Below are 22,506 nucleotides of genomic sequence, written 5' to 3' on the forward strand. Positions count from 1 at the left end.
ATTTCTCTGTTTACTGAATTTGAGATAGTTTGCAGAAGAAAGTACACAGTAAATTAAATGATGGTCAAAATGCAGACCTGGCCCTGACTGAGAGAGCAGTTAAGAAACTTATGAACTCTGATTTGATTGAAGAAGACAAAGACAACTAAAGATATGAATGAAAAAATATGCTGGCTGTGGATTTCAGTGTATGAAGAATAAAAGAATTCTAACTTTGGCATGGGCCTCTGTCCAGAGCTGAATAATAATACTGTCAAAGATAATGCAAAGAAAATTGTAATAAATACTAGTGCTCAGTAGCTCAAAAAGAGCTGATGACATGTTCATAACATAGCAAAGAGCCCTGCTTTTTAACCACCAGAAAAAAATAGAGGAGCATTATATGCAGTTCCTTCCAAGTGGAGACAAATGACTGCTGGAAAGACAGGGGAAGTCCCATGTGTCAGAAATAAATCCAATAATAAAGCCAATGATGTGTTGGCTAATAATTTGTAAGTGTGAATGGATGATGTGGATTTCTTATTCTGACCACAAATAAGGGACTAATGACTTAAGATAAAAGGGAAAGACTATATCCAAGGAGGGGAAAAATGTCTTTTTATTAAGGGGGTGAAACAGTTTCTCTGTATAACAAAGTACACAAATCAATATTAGGGTTTGTGAAATGGAGCACAAAAAGATGATGGTACTCACAAGAAATAGGGAGATGATGTCCTTGTATGTGGCAAGGGTGAGATTGATGCTCTTGAAATGTTTGATCCAATCTGGTTTTCATCATTTGTAGAGGACATTCAAGTGTTTTAAGGGAAGGAAAAAAAAAGGAAAAAAAAAAGAAAAAAAAAAGAAAAAAAAGACAATTACAAGGGAAGCAGGTCAGAGATGTATCAAAAAGCAAACAAAAAAAACCTTAAAAAAACCAACAACACTTGTTGTTCAAGTTACCTAACTTGTACTGTGAGACTAGTATGGTTTATACTTATGGGTGGTAGTACATTTAAGAAAACTAAATAAAGTACACCTGTACAAGGTTGTATGATGAGTTATGCAGCTGCAGTGAATCCCAAATACAGGGATGTATTTGGGCCAAAAAAACTGAAATTCTGTGTGCTGTGGTGGTTGTACACAGCAGCACCAATATCCAGGGCAGGCAGACTGTGCCAGACTGAGCTCATTCCGCTCCTTTTCCACCCTCTGCTCACGTCTCTGTCTGTTGGACTCCAAGCCACAAACTTTCTATTTCCTTCCCATCAACTTTTCAAGGGTCATTGCTAGGGTGAAGATGCCTGTCCACAGCTCATTGTTCTGCAGATCAGCTGGGCAGATTCTATTTACTCTGGCATTCATTTTTACAACTAGTAAAGAAAAAAAAATGTAGAGGGTAGATTGAAGAAAATTAAATAGGCACCAAGACACCAGTGTGGTTTCTGTTGGTCTCCATTGGGATGACTGTGTGTAATGGAAGAGGAAAATTTTGCTAATTTATTATTTAATTTATAGTAAAATGTGGGGTTTTTTTTAAGTGCAAGTTGTTCACTTGTGCAGTTAATTTAAATCCTGGTTCAGGACTGAGGTCTTTTTTGTCCATCTCTTGAAATAAAATTTTTACTTGATCAAGAAATATTTTTTGAATATTCTGATCGTGTTCTAAAGAAGCTAGTATCAACATTGCTTCAATTATTTTCTTTAATTCTATACAGTCCCTGATCCTTTTGCTAATCATATCTAAATATGCCTGTTTAATGTCACAAAAACACAATGGGAGGTAAAAGAAGATTTTGTGTGTTGCTATGTTCACGTGGATTTCATAAGATTTAGGTTTTGTGGTCGTCACACTATAAACTGCAGTTTGTACTGGCATATGTGCTGAAGTGTGTAGTGAGGTAAAAAGAAAGGACAAAATAGTGCTAAGACTGGCTTTTGGAACGTCACATCTTAATGTGTGTATTAGTAATATCTATTATTCAAACATCTGCCACTTTAAATAAAAAAAAATACTTTTAGTAATTTATGAATCTCAAGTGTAAAGATGACAACTCTCCAGCTAAATCTTATGGTGTGTTATCTCAGTAACAAAGAAACGGCTTGATGTGAGCTCTAGAACATCATCAGATTATAGTTCATTTCTCATGCCATAAATCAGCACGTAATTCCTAAAGACAGGTTTCTGAAACACTGGTTGGCTTATTTCTTACTATAGTTTATAAAATTAGATTCAACATTTTATTTTCTATTTATATCACTGTTGCTTCAAACGTAATTATCTTTTTTTAAATAAAATAGCCATAAGATTGGGGGTTTTGCTTCTTAAAGTTTAGTACAATATGGCTTGCACTTGTTTAAGGTTTCTTCTATTTATCAAAAGGAAATGGTATTCTGTGGCTTGCAGAAAATGGTGGGGAGTTGAGTGTGCTGTACTACAAAATTGTTGCACTGTTCCTGCAGGGAGCTGACTTCAGTACTTCAGGGGCCTTCAGTGCATCCCTTCAGTGACCAGAAAAGGTCATCCAAAAAAGTAATAGTCTGGTACAGAGAAATGTACTCTGGCCTCACAGGTTTACCATTTGGTTTCTTTTACTCTGATGTCTGCCAAAACAAAGATTTATGGAGATGGTGTTAATAAGCCAAACCAGGGATGAAGTAGAACAGCAATCTCTCTTGACAACATTCAGCTCTCCACTACAGGTTCAAAATATCAAAAATACTTGCCATAAATGAATGAAACCCTCTTCTTTTATAGTCACTTGACTACATAGCTGAACTAAGGAGGAAATTTACCAACATCTTTTCTTAATTTAATCCAGAAAGATGGGATACAAGATGGGAGTAATTTCCTAGGGATACGTAAGAAGGTTTTAGCATTACATGACCATTATATTGAGAAGTATAGCACCACAAATGTTAGTACCAACTTAAAGAAATTACAATTGAAATGAATACTAGGACACACATTGGTATAGTACAAAACTAAGTCATAGGAGCTACTGGTATCCATAATCTAGTAGGATAAGTATATAAGACAAGATAAAAAGCTTCTAGAGCCATTTGGAGAACTGTATGGTAGGTGAATGAAGGGGAAAACTATTTTCCTGTGTGATCTTTGAAGGTTTTTGCATCTCCTTCATAAAGCAAACAGTGAAAATCAATTGTTTGCCTATATCTTATTATCTGAAATTCAGGAAGCTATTGGCTTTATTGTGCTTCCATGTCCTTGAAACGAAAAGTGGGTGGTAATACTGGGTAACTTTCAAAGGCCACTTGAAATCTGTAGAAGAGAAGGCTTTAAGGACGTGTTCTTGAGTTATTTTGAATCTGTTTGAATCTTCCCTCTTCAGATTTTAAACATTGCTTTGGTAATTTTAATAGTCAATGGAAAATTAAAATGTTAATGTTAAGCTGTATTATGAGATATTTATAAAACTTTTAAGGTGTTTATTTATTTCATTTAGGGTGATGTTGTTTTCAAAAATGGAGAGAGGATGGGAACCATCAAATTTACGCAATTCCAAGGTAAGTTGCAAGCAATTTTCATTATATTATGTATGCTGTTTCAAACTTTTATGTCAATTGCATTTGTTACAGGATGTTTTAAATATGTACAATTAGTTTGAAAAAGAACTGCTTGGAAGCTGCAGAAAGGAACCTAATAAGTGTTTATTACCTGTTTAAAATGTGGTGTTCTGAACCTTGAATGCTGTGAGGTATTTCCAGGAATTTTTCTCAATTACAATCCCCATATTTATAGAAAGTACTGATCTATAGCAAACTGTACCTATTTTAAAAAATCCTACTGGTCAGATAAGCATCCACTTCTTAATACAGTTTTTTCTTTAAAGCCAGCGTGAAGTGGAATTTAAAGAGGATTTTTGTTGTTAGGCTCTTTCAAGTTAGTTTTTGCGCTCTCTGAAGGCTCACTTTTGACATTCTGCAACTGCTTGCTAAAAGTTGCTTCAGGAGTCAGTCCCTCAGCGTGCAGAGGACACAAACTGCTGACCCCATCCCTTGGAGGCAACATGCTCCACAGCACAACTCACCAAGCCTGCTGCATCCTCTCAGCCTGAGCCGCTCCTGCAGGGAATGGTCTCAGCAGCAGGGACCGCAAATGGAGCCGCAGGGATTTGTCAGGGACCATTTGCAGCCAGGATGAGGCACTTGCTGGGAGAGGTTTCTGCAGAAATGGTGATTCGTGTTGTACTTGTTTCTGCAGTTTATAGAATGCAATTCATAATTCATGTGGGTTTTTTTTTTTTCCCAGGCTAAGGCTGAGATAAAACAGGAGATGATTGCATTTGGATGGTCTCGTGAGGGTAGTCGTAAGCTGGCAAATTCTTTTCATACAATGGATGAGGGAGAAGCTTGCTCTCCCTTTGTTTTCAGGAGAGCTCTTTAAACATAATCCTGCTGACCAAGTTACAAAGGCTCGTTCTTTAAACAGAAATTGTCTGATGTATGGACATTATTATTAATGAACAGCAATGCACTCAAGGGGTTCTGTTGTTACTCCTTCTGAATTACTGAAGCAATCTTCAGAATTGCTCTTGCCTTCACAGCAGTAAGTGATGCTATTAACTCATGCTCCCGGAAGCATTTCAACCCACCAAAACTTTGCAGACACAATAATGTAATTTAGGAATTCTTGCTCAATACTAATGATGAATATTGACCGATTCCTCTTCTTCCTCCCTCCTGCCCCCATTTTTTTCCATAATAGTGGTGTTTACAGCCACATGAAAGAATCAAGAGAAAATTTTTACAAGAGATGTTTATTCCTCAGAAGTCTGGAGGAGCTCTAATGCATTTTGCCTAAGGTAGCTACATGCACCCTCTAGAACACCTGAGCAAGGAGGAAGTTTGGCATGTTCCCTCTGCACATTACGGATGTGATTTCAGATCATGGGGAGGTGCAATATATATCATCTGAACTAATCCAGAAGAGCAGTAGAAGTCCAGAATAGCTGATTTTATATTGATTTTTATCTCCAACCATTCAAACTGAGGTTCTTTACAGTATTTTCAGTTTCATATCAGATACTATTTAACACCAATGGTTTTATCGTCAGCTGAAATATTGTTAGATCAGTAAAAACAGAGGAGAGAGCCACCCCTTTAAAATCCCTTGCAATTTCAAAATTACAATTTCAGAAGTGATTCAGGCACATAGTCAGTATTTTGATCATCAGATAAAGGTTTCCAATTAACCTACAGAAAAAAACCCCTCAGGACTCCTGTGGAGAAATGCCACAGAGGGGCTGGATTTCTACCATGCAAGCAATAGTTGGTCAGCACATCTTAAGGCTCATCTCAAGTTTTGTTTAGTTTCTCACCCAGTTTGGAATTAAAGAGAATGTGCAAAAATGTTTGAGAAATTGAAATAAGGAACAGTATAACAATACAGATGAAAGCTTTCCTTTTTTTAACTACAAATGATAGTCTAAATATTATCAAGGATTTTTCTGTTCTTCTTTTATTGGTATTAGTTTTGTTCAAAGCTTTTATATTCAATACTTGTGGTATAATTGTAGACATTATTAATTTGTTCAAAAGAATCCTTTATTGGTTAGGAAACTTTCTATAACATTCTCATTAACATTTAATAATTCTTGGACTATTGGGAAAGTTCTTAGTAATCTAAAGAAGTTAATTAAGTCCAGTGCTTAAAATGGTAAATGGGGTTTTCCTTTGTAGTTATAGCTATTAGGAGTGATCAAGCATGAGACAGATATACAAGTCATTGGTTAAAGGGTTTTTTTTAAAGAAAACAATAGAAATCATGATGATTTCAAGGAAAAAAGACCACATCAAAGATGTCTTTTAAATGCTTTTGTAAGATTAGTTGTAATTATGAATATAGCTTATATGAAAAGTATCAGTAGGTTATTATTCAAACATAATAATTAGGAATATCCAGTGTTAGTGTTCCATACTTCAAGAATCAATTTTTCATCTACGCAGCTTTATAATTTCTTTAACAATTTAAATTAAAGTTGTCAGTTGGTCACAGTTGAAATAATTCAATGCAGAAAAATAAAGCAGATAAATAGGTAATCATGTATCAGAATTTGGCCAAAACCTCTGTTCCTCATTTGCTTGGGTAGAAAAATCAGCAGGGCAGTCTCAGGAGCGAAATTTTCTGTTCTTTGCTGGAAACTTTTGTTTTAATGAGACTATCTGGAAACATTTTGGCTATGGAAAAAGCAGACAAGCACATCTGCCAGAGGCAAGGGAAAACCAGTCTGTGAGGGTTCAAGGGTAACTGCAGTAGAGCTGACACAGTGTGATGAAATTCTGAATAGCTGGTTTAATTTTGGATCTAGATACAATTTTTCCCAAACTCATGCTAGTCATGCCTCTTTTTCAGCTTCTGTGCCGTCTGTTACTTTTGCAAGTGGTCAAACAGATGGTGCCAGAGATAGCTGTGACCAAACTGCTTGCTGCTGTATAGATCATGAATACCTCCCAGGAATTATTTAGTATGCAACAGAGAATACAAAGCACATGCAATAGCATTTTCTCCTCCTACCTTTCTGGTAAATAAAGAGCAGAGTGTTAGTTTAGCTGAGATATCCAATTGGTGTTTGAAGTTGACATCCTTCTGAATGAATGGCAATTTTTCCATGGGTGCAATTTAAGAACTCTTTTCATAGTCAGATGCATTGTTGAAGTAGATGGTCAAAACCTTTTGTCTAGTGAGAGCTGAAAAAGAGTCCTGACAACTTTTGTGGATGTATCAGGGAGCAAGGAGGGCAGTAACAAAGGCGAGATTGTAGATTGCTCTGATATGGGAGTCTTCAAGAAGAGAACTGTCCTTCAAAATGTTTCACTTTGGCAGATCCTTTCTGATTAATCTGACTGGAGCCTAGAAGGCACCTTGCTTTCAGTCAGACTCCTATTTCTGCCAGGCATTAAACAAAACCTAAGAGACATCTGTGTTTGAATAATTTAAAAAGGAAAGTGAAACAATTTTAAATAAATACAAATGAAATGTGCAGAAATTGTGCTTTGTGTAGATAAGAACGAAAGTCTGTGGTACTGCATATTGGAAAAAACTTTAAGGAAGTGAGTGATCACCTGCTGTGTCTTTCTGGAAAGAATTCGTAGTTCAAGTGTTTCAACTCATTTAGCCAGGTAATGTGGTGTGCCATTTGTTAGTGTTGAAAGCTGATCTGTGCACCAAGCAAGAGGGAGAGCGGGACTTGTCAAGTGTAAAACCTTTGGTCTTCTCAGAAAAAGCCTTAATGAACTTCTGCAGTAAGAGCCCCAGATATTCTTCTCTAAGTTTAATCAAAAGTGGACAAACAAATGTCTGCTCTACAGTGAATAGGAGGGTGAGCAAATACCCAGGATTGCTTTCCTGCATCCTCAGTTCATCTATAACTTCTTCTCTAGGGCTATCAATCCAGCCCTGGAAAAGTTTCCTTCTATTATTCTAAATACATTCCAGTATACTCTTAACTACTGTTGGTTCTTGCTTCCACAAAGCCTCATATAAATAATGAGACTAATTGCCTTAGAATATTTTTTTTAATATTTAGCATCTGTCCAATATAATAACCCAAAGAACCAGTCTGTGGATTTTTTTTCTGTGATAATGTTGAAGGAATGCAGTCCAATGAATAGAAAATATTCAGCAAGAACTCTGAAAATTCAAACATATATATATATCTATGGAAATTGTGGTGCCAAATATCCAGAATCAGACGATTCATATTTCACTGCTTCTGCAAAAACTTAAAAAGTCAGCATAAAATTTCCTTATAAATATTAAGATATTTAAGATTAAGGAATACCTTCAAATATCTAGATATTAATTTAGAAAAAATGTATATAAAGAAATTCAGAATTCTGTTATTTGAGCAATTTTTTTAGTAATGATCAGTAATTACTAGTGTCATGTAATGAGTAATAAAGACATAAATTAAACTGTGGACTGTTTATCGTGGGCAGAGGATTCTGAGCTGGACCCTTCTGGTAAAGATCACCATATCATAAAAATCTATAATTTTTCAAGCAAAAAGGAGAATTACTGAAAACAACAGAAAGTTTACTTCTGACACGTCCTAATGGGAAGTCTTGACTGTAATCACATGAATGTGTGATTTGTAGACTTCTTGCTGTACCATATCCAGTCCATTTCTATCTCCATATGAGTAGTGTAATTTTATTGCACCTTTCCATACCTTAGTAACCAGTGTTTTTTTTTAGCTCAGTGATGAATTCACAGAATCATAAAATGGTTTGGGTTAAAAGGGACCCTAAAGATCATCTAGCTACAACCCCCATACCATGCACCTTCCACTAGCCCGTGATCTATATGAATATAAAAGTATTTACAAAACTGGTTTGAAGTCCCATTTCAATATGGAGAATTATACCCAAAAGAACTCTGAAAGGGTGTGCCTTAAATGTGGAGTCACTGAATATTGACATTACTGATAAGAAGATTTACTAGAATAGATAATTATCACAACGTACAATGATCTCTGGGAGACTCACCAAGTACAAGGGGGACTAGACAAGGATTCAAACAAATATTAATAATTGGAAGAAGTAACCAAGAGAAAAAGAATGCTGATTTTTTTAGTTTAAATGTCTGGTCCTACATTGGGAGCAAACTTTTGGACAAATACAAAATGGAGAGCAATTCACCAGTCCATAGTTATACATAAAAAGGACTAAAGATTACAGTAGATGAATGAACATGAATAAGCAAAAACATGAAAAGGTAAAAAAGAAAATTTCTGTGCTGGGATGTAAAAATAATAGCATCCTTTTAATCTCCCTGGTGCCAAAAGGCTATAGCTAACTGCTCTGTCCAGTGCTGATTTAAGAAAAATGTGCAGAGAAAACAGAAGATTAGGATCATACCTTAATACAAAAACCAAAATATCTAAGCTTAGAGAACATGGTCAAAATGCATGACAGTGCTGATAAAACAGTTTCTTGTCCTTGTGCTCATCATCTGACTGAAAATTAAGAGATTTGAATAGGAGTGAAAATTCGAGCCAATGTTAGGAAAAACTTCTTAATGAAAAGGATATTTAAACTCTGCAAAATGTATAAAATTGCTATCTTTGGAAGTTTTGAAAAGCAAGCTAAACAGACACATGACATGCTGTAGACATATTCATTGTGCCTTGAGACAGACAGATGACTTTTATTACATCTTGAGTTCCCTACAACTCCAGCTGTATTTCTTCTGGAGCTGTTGCTCCTCTGCAGTGTCCATAATGTGATTCTGGCACTTTATTTACAACTACTTGTCCATGTTATGCTACTAACACCACTTGTACGTCTCTGTGTTGTTTCTACTAAGATACATAGGGTAAGCATGAAACCCTAGAATTGTGATTAGGTTATTTTTAGGGAGGAAAAATGAAATTTAATTGCTCTTCCAGCATCAGTTCTGTGTTTTGTTGTTTTCTTTTTTCCTTTAAATCCAATTCATTTGAACATAAATCTTTTGATCCCTCAGCCAAAACTGCTAATAGGTGTCAGGGCCACTTACCCTTTGTCTTCTGGTCTATCAGTCTGGATATTTTTCCTATGTTGTACAAGGATTTAGCAGGAGAAAAAATGAAAATCATTACCCCGATGTATGTATAAATACAAAGAGGTAAAAACTAAAGTTCTTCTCAGACAGAAAGTGAATTGAAGCTGGGATTTCCCAAGCAGATGATAAATCTGTGTTATGAGTGGGTATCTGTATCTGAACAGGTGTGTGGTTTGCACTCTGAGATCCAAAAGGCAATGTTTCCATGCCTGTTTGAGCTGGAGGGTGTCTTTGGACCATAAGGTTTAATCATTGCATGTGGATTTATTGTCTATCAATTTGTCATGTCTTTCATGAATCCATTTATACTTTCGGCCTTCAACACATCTACTGGCAATGAGTTTCACAAAATGATGATGCATGTAATGATTAAAGGCCTTCCATCTGTTTGTTCTAAATCAAGATGTTTAAATCTGTCTTAGAATTTCACTGGGCATACCCTGCTTCTTGTGATGTGATAAGCAGTGAATAACTGTGTCTTACTTTTTACACATTGTTCATGATTTACAGATCTCTCTTATCAATTAGTCTCTTTAGAAGTGCAAGTCTTTGTCATCCATTTGGTTTCTTCATCATGTAAAAACTGCTCTATAATTCTAATAAGCCTCTACGTTTCTTGATATTCTTTTTTTTATATTCTTGATATTCTCTCTTGTGAGAGCTTAATGAGAGCCACACACAGCTCTGAAATGCCCACCTTCATAACTCATATTTCTGAATGACCTTTGCATTATTTTAACTTCTTTCACAATATTCTGTCTTGCCACATTCATCCTCTTTTTGCCTCTTTGGCCACTGGTGAGCACAGCACAAATGTTTTCAAAGAGTCAGCCACAGTTAAGTCCAGGGCCTCATCCTGGATGCTCTTAATTACTTAGAACCAACAGCTGCATTTGTATACTTGATATTCATTTTCTCTTGTACATTATGCTGTACCTCACTAGCACTGAACATCACCTGTAATTTTATTATCACTATTTCACTCACCTTTGTAGAAGTTCTCTGTTAGATATTGATGAAGCTATACACGAAATTATATTTAATATGTTTATAGCTGTCAGATTTTTACTGTCACATTTTTTGAGACATTTCCTGTTCAGTTTTTGTTATATTCCATACGTACCAGAAACAATGTTTCCCCTGTGCCAGTGCTTCTCTTGTAATCTGTTGGTTATTAGGAGTTGGAGTTTGTATTTATTTGATTTGTTTTATAAACCTAGAAAAGTGCATTAAAATTCAGGTTCCCGGGTTGTGTACTTGTCAAACTGAAGAAAGGACAGATAAGGGGTATGGAAATTGTTTGAGGTCTTAGGGAATTATTTACAAAGACTGATTAATGCAATTAAGCATGGGGAGTTACTTGAGTCACCTCATTTTGAGCAAACTCCATTGTGTGGATATAAACTGCGAGGCCAGGGAGGACACGCTGGAAGGGGACACTGATGTGCAGCTGCTGGTCGTCATGGCAGCTCCTTTTGTTTTGTTTTGTTCTGTTTTGTTTTCTTTTGTTCTATTTTGTTCTGTTTTGTTTTGTTTTACCTGAGCTGGCTTTAAACAGGCCAACTGCGGAGCTGCAAGCTGTGTGTCAACAATAACATGGAGCAGACTGGAAGTTGGAAATCTGCCCAGGGGCAAGATCAGTGGTTTGGTAGGTAACCTTTCCATTGGGAGCACAGCTATGGGAGGCCACAGCTTTGCAGCTATCAGCATTCAAGCCAACTAATTTCAGGCTAGCTGGGTACTTCTGTGCCACCCAAAGTTGCAGTGGGCATGACGGATTGCTGGGAAGAGCCGCATTCATTGTTTCCCCCAGGTGCATGTGAGGAGCAGGAGAAACCTGTTTATCACTGGGGTTCTGTGCCCGTGCTGTACAGAGAGGTTCATCCCTTGAGAGGTGGTTTGAACTGTGCAAATAATTATTACCAGGACAAGCATGTGCACTGCAGAAGAAGCTGTGATTTCCATAGGATTCCACTTCAGTTCATTCAGTGCACTCTGAGGAAAAATGTTTCACAGGATCTGATAAGCCTCTGTCATTACCTTGTGCAAAAAATGTCTTAGGACATGTCTTAATTACTGAGAAAAAAATGCAACTTTCAAATGCAGCAGCAAAGAAAAAATGTTGAAAAAAAATGGAAAATAATTTTACAGTTAATAATTTTTAACATAGACTGAAGTATCCAGCTCCAAAAAGTTAACAGAAATTAGTAACCCACTAAAGAAATTATGTCTAAGAAGAACCTGAAAGAATTATTCGATTTTTCTTTCAGAGCTCTCTGACTTTCACTGTAATTTAAACTTTTTTTAGAGTTAACTTGTTCAGATGTTCCATTTCAGGTGATGGACAGGGCTGTCCCTCCCTGTCACCACCCAGTCCTCCCTGTCTTTTGAAGAGAGACAGAGGTTTTCTTGAGGGCTATGGGGCCACCATGAGCTGCAGCTCTCTGCAGAGCTGTGTGCTGGCACATCTCTCTACTTGACGTCTCTGAGATATGCTTTTTCTTGGAAGAATTTGTAATACATAAAAAGATAAAAAAGGTAAGGGGATAAAAAGAACCAGAAGACTTGCAAGAAACCCATGAAATTCTGGTATATATTACAGGAAAATATTTAATTTGGTGTAATTAATAGAGAATTCAGTCTACTGCAATGACATCATCCCTAACATGTAGTTCAAATATTTCCTCAAGGTATGCAGAACTGTGAAATAGAATAACTTTAATTCTGAATGAATAGCAAAGAAGAAAATGAAGTTTATCTAGGTCACTGAAAGGACATAGATTTTTTATTTGACATTACCATTTGAACAGACAAAGCAGAGAATTATTGAGTAGCACACCAAGCTAGCATGCTAAGGTTTGTGTAGTCGTAGGCTATAGATAGGAAGATAATCATGTAAAGTCTAAAATATCTCTGAATCAATGGAATAATATAACAAAGTACATTTGACAAAAATTTCCTTCACAGAACTACTTCAGGGATGGTGACAATATCATCATGGTGTTATGAGAAAACAAGTCTGATCTATTACAGATAAGGGAGATGAAAATGGAATTTTTTTTTTTTTTTTTTAAAGAGTGAAGATTGATTTATTCACTGTGTAGGTAACTAAAGGCAGTTGTGATTTGCACAGAAGCAGTTTAAGTCAAGGTATTAGCTCCTTATTAAGGGTACAGAAAGGCTAAATTAATTTTTAAATTTACTGGTCCCTTTTTTCATCCTAATAATAGTTTTGTTTTTTTCTGCCATTAAAAATACTTATTTAATTTCAAATAATGGAAGATCATGTTGTCATTGTATTGGCACCTATTTCTCTAAGCTGATATTTTAGTTTTTGAAAAAATAATCTATTTTGACATAGCATCACTGGACCCTGGCTGAGAAATTAAAGGATTCTGTAAACATGTAAAAGAAAATGATCACTTGTAATTAATAGATTTAGGAGAAATCTTTAGAATTTTGTCTTAATGTCTGAATTTTGGTTGTATTTTACAATGGCACAGGTGTTATTTTATGGTTTGAATCATGCTATTTAATATAACTATATTGAATCTGTTACACATCTGTGATAAACATCTCTGTTTATTTTCAGTGTATTTTGATGATTTGCTCCAATGCGAATTTCTCACCTTCCTGGTGGAAAGAAATGAAGTGGGGAGGCCAGTTCAGCAAATAATAGCTTTTTATTTCTCTATTCCAAGAGTCACTAAAGACCCTTTGTAATCTCATATTTTGAAGAAGCTCATTTTTCAGAGTTTCAGAGTTTTCTTTTATAGAGTCTGTTATCAAAAAGCCCCACAACAACCACACCCCATACTTTTTGGACTTAGGCAAAATGTTTTTTAAAAGCTTACTATGGACCCTAATGTCCCCTTGCCCCTGCAATGAAAGGACTGGGTTATACTTTTCTTACTCTTGAGTTACTATTTCAAAAATTGAAACCAAAGGGAGAACATGAGTGTGGATTGCTGAGAAAAATGTCTGTTTAAAATTCCATCCATCTTGGTATTTGTTATTTTCAACTGGAGCACATGTATAATTTTTTCCTTAAGTGATTATAGAGGACAAGGGATGAATTCCTCATAAGCAAATTATTTCATTAAATTGATCTAGTACATCTACCTGCAACAAAGTGATTCCACCACAGATGATTTAGCAGTGATTTAGTTCAAACTACTGCCAGGATGAAAAATGTTTTGAATTAATACTCTTCGTGTAAGGAACAGGGTCAGGCAGAGATATAGGGAACTGTCATTTGTGCTTAAATCTAAGTGCTATTTTATGTGATCCCCAGCTACTGACACGAAGCTGTTTGATAGCTTGCTGTGTTCTCCCTTTTTTCCTCCCCTTTTTGTTTAACCTTTATGCCATAGACACATTTTTCCTCCTTGAGGAAAGATGCTTTCTGCATATCCAATTCAGAGCTCTCCAGGCCACGCTTGACCTTGACAGACTGTACAGTCTTTACTGGTTAATCCCTTGCGTATAATTATCAATTTACTTTTATTTTACCAGATTTGGGACTTGACTTGACTCACTAGGTGGTCTCAGAAGCCCCACATGACATGGGAAGCACGGGAACAGTCTCCCTGTCAGTGGCTTGGCCACTGCAAATAATCTGGGATCTACCAATAAAGACTAGCTTGAAGGATGAGGAAAAGAGCAATACCTCACTGAAAATGTATCCCCTAAACTCATAGAATCTTTTACACTGGAAAAGACCTCCAAGATCATGAAGCCCAACCTCTGACTGATCACCACCTTTTCAAATAGAGCCTGGCACTAAGTGCTAGGTCCAGTCATTTCTTGAACACTTCCAGGGATGGCGACTCCTCCATCTCCCTGGGCAGTCCACTCCAGTCTGTTCCAGTTCTTCTGCTTTTGCAGGCTGGATAGCTCTTCCCTGGGAAACTTATATTCCCATCTATAAAATAGTCATGATGGATCCTTGCTTCTATTAAAAGTGTGATATGGGATCCAAATTAGTAATACACATACCCTGCTTGGGCCATTTTTAAAGCTGAGTTATTTATAGGCCTGGTAGGGCAAATTGCCCTGCATACTGCTCTGACCTGTGTCAAAATGGAAAGTTGAGTACATCGGGACATACACAGAGACCTGAATCCTCAGGTAACCAATTTTACTGTTTTAGAATGCTGTTTGTACCTCACAGGCTATAGGATGGAACAACAGAGAGCTCGGTGGATTGCAGGAATGTCGCATGTTCACAAAAGCTGACAACTCCCCTTTGAAAATGAAAAGTGTTTCTCACATTTAGGAGAAAAATAAGGAGAGGCTCCCTGCACAGAGCAAGGGGAGTTAAGCTTTCCTCTCATTCTGGCCCTGCAAAAGGTCATTGCAGAAAGTGTTGTAACACAAAGTGATTTTAACCTGCCTCTGCTAATGTGACATTTGGAGCATGGCTGTGGCAGTCTGATGTGACAGCAGGCAAATGTTGCGTTGTGCTGTGCTAGTAAATGGCAGACAGCCTGATAAAATGAGGGACTTACTCACGTATTTAGTCTGTGCTTCCCCTCTCCAGAGGAAAAGACTTTGAAAAGTCTCTGAAGTGTGAATCCCAAAGGTCAGTAGATGCACAAAGGCCTTGTTGAATTCAGAGAAGAGAACAGATTTTTAACAAAACAATTTGTGAATTTTCACACCCAGAAAATGTTAAGTAGGATTTAAGGCTGCAGTTGTGTACAGAAGCTATAAATCATCAAAAGCTTTTTAACTGCTCATATCTGGGTTTGATAAATTCAGCTGACAACCTAAGTGATAACCTGTAGCCAAATGCTAGATTATTTCCTGCGTGTTACAGGTTCATTTTTCAGCACTTTAGAGCTACTTTAATCCCTGAAAGACTCAAGTAGCTTTAGTCTATCTGATTTATTGTGCTAGATAAAATCAGTGGTGCACATAACTCCAATTGTGAACTGACTCTGGAGAGAGTGGGGTTTACAGAAACATTACTTCTGGAAAAGACCGTGGGCTCGCAAGCCATAAATATGTAGATAGGTGTCCTTTGAATATAGAATGCCCTACTGATGCCATGGACTATTGTGTAAGCTAAATATTTCAGCCCTTGCCTGGTCTTGAGCTGGACGTTTGCTTCTGTTTCCCTTGTTAATACATGCTTCAATTATCTTTTTAAAATGAAAATTCAATTTACTTTTTTAGCTCTCTATAATCTATCTACTTGAATGGAAGAGGCAGACTAAATGAAAGGAATACAAAAGATAAAATATTTGGGGAAAAGACAACTGAGTTATGCTTTTTAATTTTTAAGTCACTCAATAATTTTGAAAATGCCACCTAAAGTGGATTTTTCCGAAGATTAGCTCAGTTGGTCAGAGCATGGTGCTGTTGATCCCAAGGATGTGAGTTTGATCCCCACATGGGTCATTCACTTAAGAGTTGGACTCAATGATCCATGTGGGTCCCTTCCAACTCAGGATATCCCGTCATTCTGTAAAGCTAGCTGGCAGCCAAGACAACCTAGACATGCCCCATCCCAGATAGAGCAAAGCTGAACCCTAACTTTTTAAAGATGTAGTAGCCAGAAAAATGAATCTCCCTTGGCTTCATAACTGGAGATTTGAGCATATAGGCATTTTCCCCAGCTTCCCCCCCACCTTAGACCTTTGTTATGATTGACAATGGAGAACTGGCTAAAATAATGAAAATTTTTTTTCTCTTTTACTGAATAATAAATAGAGAATAACAGTCTAGGTAGGAGCATTGCAAAGTTCCTCAGCTCTGCCTTGTGAAATTTAACGTAGAGATTTACTTAGCATGAGATCCTAAAAGGAATAAAAGTTTATCTTAAATGATCTGTCAGGTTCAATTTATTCACATTAATTGGCCTGGAGCTCTTCCATTTAGCAAAACCTTGGCTGCTCTTGCATGGGCAGAGTGCTTGGAAGGAAAGGCTCTTTTTGCTGTCTAAAGATGCGCCCATGCAAAGCTGTCCAACTAGCATCCCTGGCAGGGCTTTCTGTCCCACAGGGCCATGGACAGATGCACTGGGAGAGTGGCTTTGGGCCTTCACAGTCTGCCTGCATACCTCCTGGTGCTGGGCAGCAGATCCTACAGAAATGGGTACTGCCTCTTTTGTGACAGATTTGGGGAATTCAAGAAATGACTGGACCTGTCACTTGTGCCATGGTCAAGTTTGACAAGGCAGAGATCAGTCAAAGGTTGGACTCCGTGATCTTGGAGATGTTTTCCGACCTAAATGATTCTGTGATTTTTTGTCATTCTGAGCAGCCTTCTTGCCTCAAACAGCACAGCCATGGCCAGGAACAGTTAATGAGGGTAAAGTGCTCTCCAGTTTTTGGGCTGATGACAGCTGTGGACTCTGGACAGGCCTGTTATGCCTGTTGGAACCCCAGATGTAGCAGTGCTTCTCCTAAACTTCAGATAACTGCAAACTTCAGATGCAAAGGATGGAGACAAGAGATGATCTCTAAGCCTTTGCAGCATCTGTTGCTTTGAGCTTTCACCAGCTCACTAATACATAGACTAAAAAAAACAGGTGTAAAAGTGGCTCATCATAATCTTCATTACAATATAATTAATTGTCTCATGACTGTCTGTAATTTACATTCATTCAAGAGGCACTCATTCCAGGTGACATTAACATTCTCATCATTTTGAATAAATTTAGGATGAAATATTTATGCTTTGTTTAAGACTACATATATTCCTCTTAGCTTTCCTTTCATCCTGACATTGTAATTAAAAACAAGCAAAAAGTGGGGAGACAGGAGTAAGGGAGTGAAATGTTACATTTGCATGTCATAATCCAAGTACTCAAAAGTCAGAAATTACAGGATCAAAGGTAAAAACTCACAAATAGTTTTTCCCTCCATTCTGAAGAATAAAATTACTAATGTTGAAAATCTCTATCAATGAAAAAGTTCCAAGCAGCCAAGGTAAACTCCGTTCAAGGGCCAGATAAGAACACTGGAATAGTCTGTCCTGGCAGACCTGATTTTAACTGGGTGAGAGATTAGGTCATGGAGTCCTTTAGTCCGTGGCTTTTAGTCACTTTACATTAAGAAAATGAAATTCTGTCCCTGTTTTACATTGCTCAGGATGGGGATGGAAACACAGAGTTGAAATATTTCATAATGTTACTCTAGTTCAGTAAAATTTTGTGCCACTTAGCATTCAAAATAGTTTGTTGACTAAAACAGAAATGGGAAAAGCTGCCTAAGATGCACAGAAAGGAAATACAGTCTTCAGGGTTCTCTGAATTTTCCCTTTGTCAATCTTTTTTTTTTTTATTCATCTTTGTTGATATCTTTGTAGAGCAGAGAACTGTTAAAAAACTAGACCGTGAAAACTAGGTTTAATTCTTGCCGTGGTAAAAATGCCAGCAATTTTGCAATTGGTTAAATTTTGTATAAAAAATAGTGATATGCATATACTAGTATCTCAGTTTTGGCATAAGCATCATATAATGTTCTCTGTCACCACCATGTGTGTGTTCCACTCCTTTAGAAGGCCAGTAGCAATCAGTCCCTGCCACAATGGTAAACTCCTTTGTGCTTTGACTAGAATATCCTCCTGTGTATTCCCTTTTCTCAGATGGTATGAGTTTTCTGGGAATTGACCTCATCTGAGATTTGTTAATTGCTGTTCAAGAAATTGCCACAAATTTCCCAAACTGAAAGATTTGGGTGCCTTGTAAATGTCTGGAGCAGGAGGAGAGCTTCTTAGCTTATAAACATGATAGGTTTCCATCCTATACTACAATGTAACAGCCATTCTCAATGATGGGAACTTTGCCTGTGATCCGTAATTATGAGGGTAGAGAAGGACTAAGGGGACTATTCAGATTATGTATTGGCCAAATATTCAGGTTACTCCATGTAATGGTCAAGTAGTAGAAGAAGCTGCCAGGACAGTTATGCCATACATATTTCATCTTTCAAAACAAACTAGCTAGATGATGGTGGATAATTAATCCCAATGGAATACCCAAGGACAAACAAAATTGAATAGCTGTTTTTGTTTTTGATCTGGAATGGTTCCATAAATTGTGCTGTTACATAGAAATCAATAGCTGATCTGTTAGGTGGATAAAACCCAAACAACAGATAAAATATAAATGAAGCTGCGTCACACTAAATTGGGTCAAATCCCATTGGAAATGGGTCAGGCCTTTAGGAATCATTCCCTACTGTTGATTATAATGAGTGCACAAGGTTTTAAAACCAGCTTACAGCTTTTAATCAGCACTAGCTTATGGTATGATGAATTACTGCCATGTATGTGCTGTAATTAAACAGTGCTTTATGAAGATAGTGTAGTTGTAACACTGAACTCTGAGACTGATACAGTAAAGTTCTGAATCCATCCTGAAATGTTAAATTGATGGGCATTCAGGGCCTTCAGCCTCTCACACAGTCAAACCTGTAATACGACAGACAACACAAGAGACCTCGTTTTGCACATGGATTAAATACTCATCTATGACTGTAGCACCTTTTAAATTTTTAAAGTATTGATCCACAGGCTACCTTGATCTCATAGTATATAATCTGAACCAATGTTAAATACCCAAAATATAGAAATTATTTTCTTGAGGCATAGGAAATGCAAAACTTTATTTCTTCAAGAACTGAAGTTATACCAGGTGTGTGATAGCCTGCTGCAATGCCTTCTTCTAGGACTACAAATGAAATAGATGTACATAGAATTTATTTCTTGCTAAAGTCTAAACAGTTAATTGTGTGTCATTTTGAATGGGGTTTTTTGTGCACTGGTTTTTTTGGGGGTTTTTTTTTGGTTTTGAAAAATTTACAAATTGACTCTACTTGCCAAGAACATATATTTGTTTTCTTTGATAACTGAATATTATGGATTTAATTGAAAGCTATTTTAGTTATTTTACAAATTAAATGGTAAGAATGTAGATCCTCAAGCTGTTCCTCAGATGTTTGCTTGATCTTTATTTCCCTGTATGCCCATATTTACACCAGCATTTATCTTCACCAGACTTACACTAAAATGTGGCACATCTAAGCTGCGTCTAAGCCCTAATACCTCAGGACAAATTGTTTTCTGACAAAATGCAACATTGCTCAGGATGCTCCCATACACAGCAGACAGACCACCCACATAAAAAGTGCATAATTCAGATGTAGTTCCAACCTCCACTTGCTGTAGAAAAAGAATTTACATCAAAACCTCCTTAATTCTGAAGGTACTGAACTGCTCCTGAGATATATTTGAGGTGAATTTCCAAGTCTTACATACTTATTCTTTTTTGCTATGTATAGATATATAAATATTAATTTACCACAAAGAAAGAGCAAAATGACAGTCCAGAAGCTGGGGCATTTATCTAAACTGAGGGATAACTGATTTTGGATCCCTCATCCAGATTCTTCTGAGAGATAAACACTTATTTGATGTAACAGGAATGTTCCTGTTACTATCTAGGATGCTGAGTGGGGCTAGGGGAAATTCCTCTTTCTTGTCACAAAAAAGTATTGGGTCAGATCTAGAATATATCTGCACTGTTAATTATGCCCATATTTGTTTTTGACATTGGTGTCTAGGTCATTGAATCTCCTGGCTAACACAAATGGAAAGAAATGGAAATTATTTAACTTACATTTGAACAGTCATAGACCTTTGAATTACTTTATTAACAGGAAAAGGTACACAATTAGCTTAAACTAGTTAAATGGTAGGAAATGTCAAGAAAAGTCTTAAGCCCAAATATATCAGTGCAACAGGAGTCATGTCTGGCTGATCTCAGTTTTTGTTGTCTGTGCGCTGCACTCTATTTGTAGAGGTGTAATGACAGCAGGATTATTTTTTGTGAGCAGGTATTGTTTTCTTTAGTGGCCTCTATGAAAACCTTTCTTTCAAACATTTGTCCTTCAACTCTCTTCAAAGCTATGCTGCTGCATGTGATAAATCATTGTGTAAGAAGGGAATAATTTATTAGTTCAGTGTTTGTTTTCCTTCACCTTTTATTTGTAAGGAGGTCATCTCAGGAGATGAAACCTGTGTCATGTGTGATATCCATGAAAAATTCAAACAACTTACCCAGATATTTGCATCTGGGTAAGTTGTCATGAACCACCTTAAAGAAAGATGAAGAAAGTTCCAGAATGAAACTAAATCTTATCCTTTGGCATATGTCTATAGGAAATCAAACAAATCATACTCTATAAGAAGTGCCTGTCTTCTCAGCTTCTTGACAGAAACCCCAGACAAGGTAGCTGTGATATACACCATACCCACTGAAATTTGGACAGTGGAATCCCACCAAATAATCTTCTATCTAATGAATACTCTAGTGGCTCTAAAAAGGAGGAATTTAAGTTAAATGGAAATAAGTTAAATGAAGCCCTACCCAGTTGCTTTTTCTGTAGGTTTAAAGGCATCAATCACTTCCCATATAATAGTGTTTAAATAACCAAGTTCAGACACTTATTTTTTACTAGCTTTAGCTCTCAAAAAAATAATTTGGTACTGCTGAAGAATAAATCAAACAAAATTAGATCTGAAAATATGAGAATCCTTGCTAAGAAAGCTGAAAAAGCCCAAATTGTGTTTTTTAGTAATGCAAATTGAGATTAAATTAATTTTAGATTCCTCCCTAGCACAACAATTTGGACAGCACAGCAAATCTGAAGACCAGTTCCTAGAATTGGTAGGTATATCACCATGAATGACTTATTGTAGTATGACAAGGGGAAAAAGGAGACTTTACCATCCTAATTTATACTGCCTTGGTGCATAAAGTTTTCTTGTAGAAACTCTCTTCTAGAAACTGCAGATCATGGTGAATGGCCAACAGTACCCCATCCAGAAAGCAGGAAGCTCTCAGTGAGGTTTTCAACACCAGGCTCCATTGTACCTCTTATCCTCTGTATGGTGAAATGTGAATGGAAATATTAATCCAAATTTTTCTCCTGTTAGGTTGACTTTAAGGCCAGTTAGGAATAACAATTTGCTTCCAAAAATTGAGCAAATTAGTTTTTAAAATAGATAATGGTCTGATAATTTGTGTATTTATGATGGCTGAACCAAGGTAGCTGAGTTGGTGACCCAACATCCTGTGAAAAGCTGTGACTTTCTTGTGTGTGGTGCCTTTTGTCTTCAGCAGTCCTGTGGAATGTGTCACCTCAGGCTAATGGGTAGTTTTGGAGTGAATTTTACAAGCACAGAAATTGCTAGTGCTGTACCTGGGTTTTAGACACTTTGTGGGCTCCCTGAGGCACCTCACTAATTGCTGTGGCTGACTGTGTCCACTTTGCCTGTTCCCTGCAGAAAGCCAGTTTGGTACCTGGTCACCTCAACGGAGATTGCTGTGTCTCTCCCTCTTAATGCATTTGTTACCAATAGAGAATATTTTAACAACCACATCTCTAGAGAAATCAACCAACCAACCAACCAACCAACCAACCAACCAACCAGAAAGAACCAAAACCCAAATGCTGTTTGATGATATCATTTTAAATTTTTCTTTTTAAGAAATATTTAGTAACACTTACTGAATTTTGCTATATGTAGTAATCCTGTTTAACCTCTGGGAAAGTAAATATTTCAGAATTTATATTTTGCATTTGTTAGTTTTGCTTGGCAATCAAATGAAATTGCAAGATAAATTTATTTGTAGTAAGAAAAAATTGTTTATGCAGTATTTAAACCTATAAGTTGATTTCATTCTTTCTTTGTTTCCACCAAAAATTAAATCCACCAAAAATCATAATTTAATTTGGAGATAGTTTTTTTTTTAAACTGGCTTTAAAAACTTTCTTTTATTTATGATTTCTATAAATCTATAGTAATATAATTTTAGAAAAATATTCTCTTATCTGGCATGCTCTTACACAAATTTATTGTGATAATTCTGTTCAACTTTATTTTCAAGAGGCCTGTTTTCTTTCTGATGTAGAACTAAATTAGTCATACACAGTTCCTCTAAG

At 36.6% G+C, this 22,506-nt stretch overlaps 1 protein-coding gene across 1 annotated transcript in view; it reads left to right on the top strand.

Moving 5' to 3' along the window:
• Nucleotides 1-22,506, top strand: part of GABBR2 (gamma-aminobutyric acid type B receptor subunit 2) — a 457,024-nt gene that overhangs the window by 257,178 nt on the left and 177,340 nt on the right. Inside the window, exon 8 of the mRNA XM_058039616.1 lies at nt 3,447-3,507. Within this exon, the coding sequence (XP_057895599.1) occupies nt 3,447-3,507 (61 nt within the window). The remainder of the gene's footprint in view (nt 1-3,446; nt 3,508-22,506) is intronic.

This window comes from Melospiza georgiana, chromosome 1 (genome assembly GCF_028018845.1).
Source record: "Melospiza georgiana isolate bMelGeo1 chromosome 1, bMelGeo1.pri, whole genome shotgun sequence".
NCBI lineage: Eukaryota > Metazoa > Chordata > Aves > Passeriformes > Passerellidae > Melospiza > Melospiza georgiana.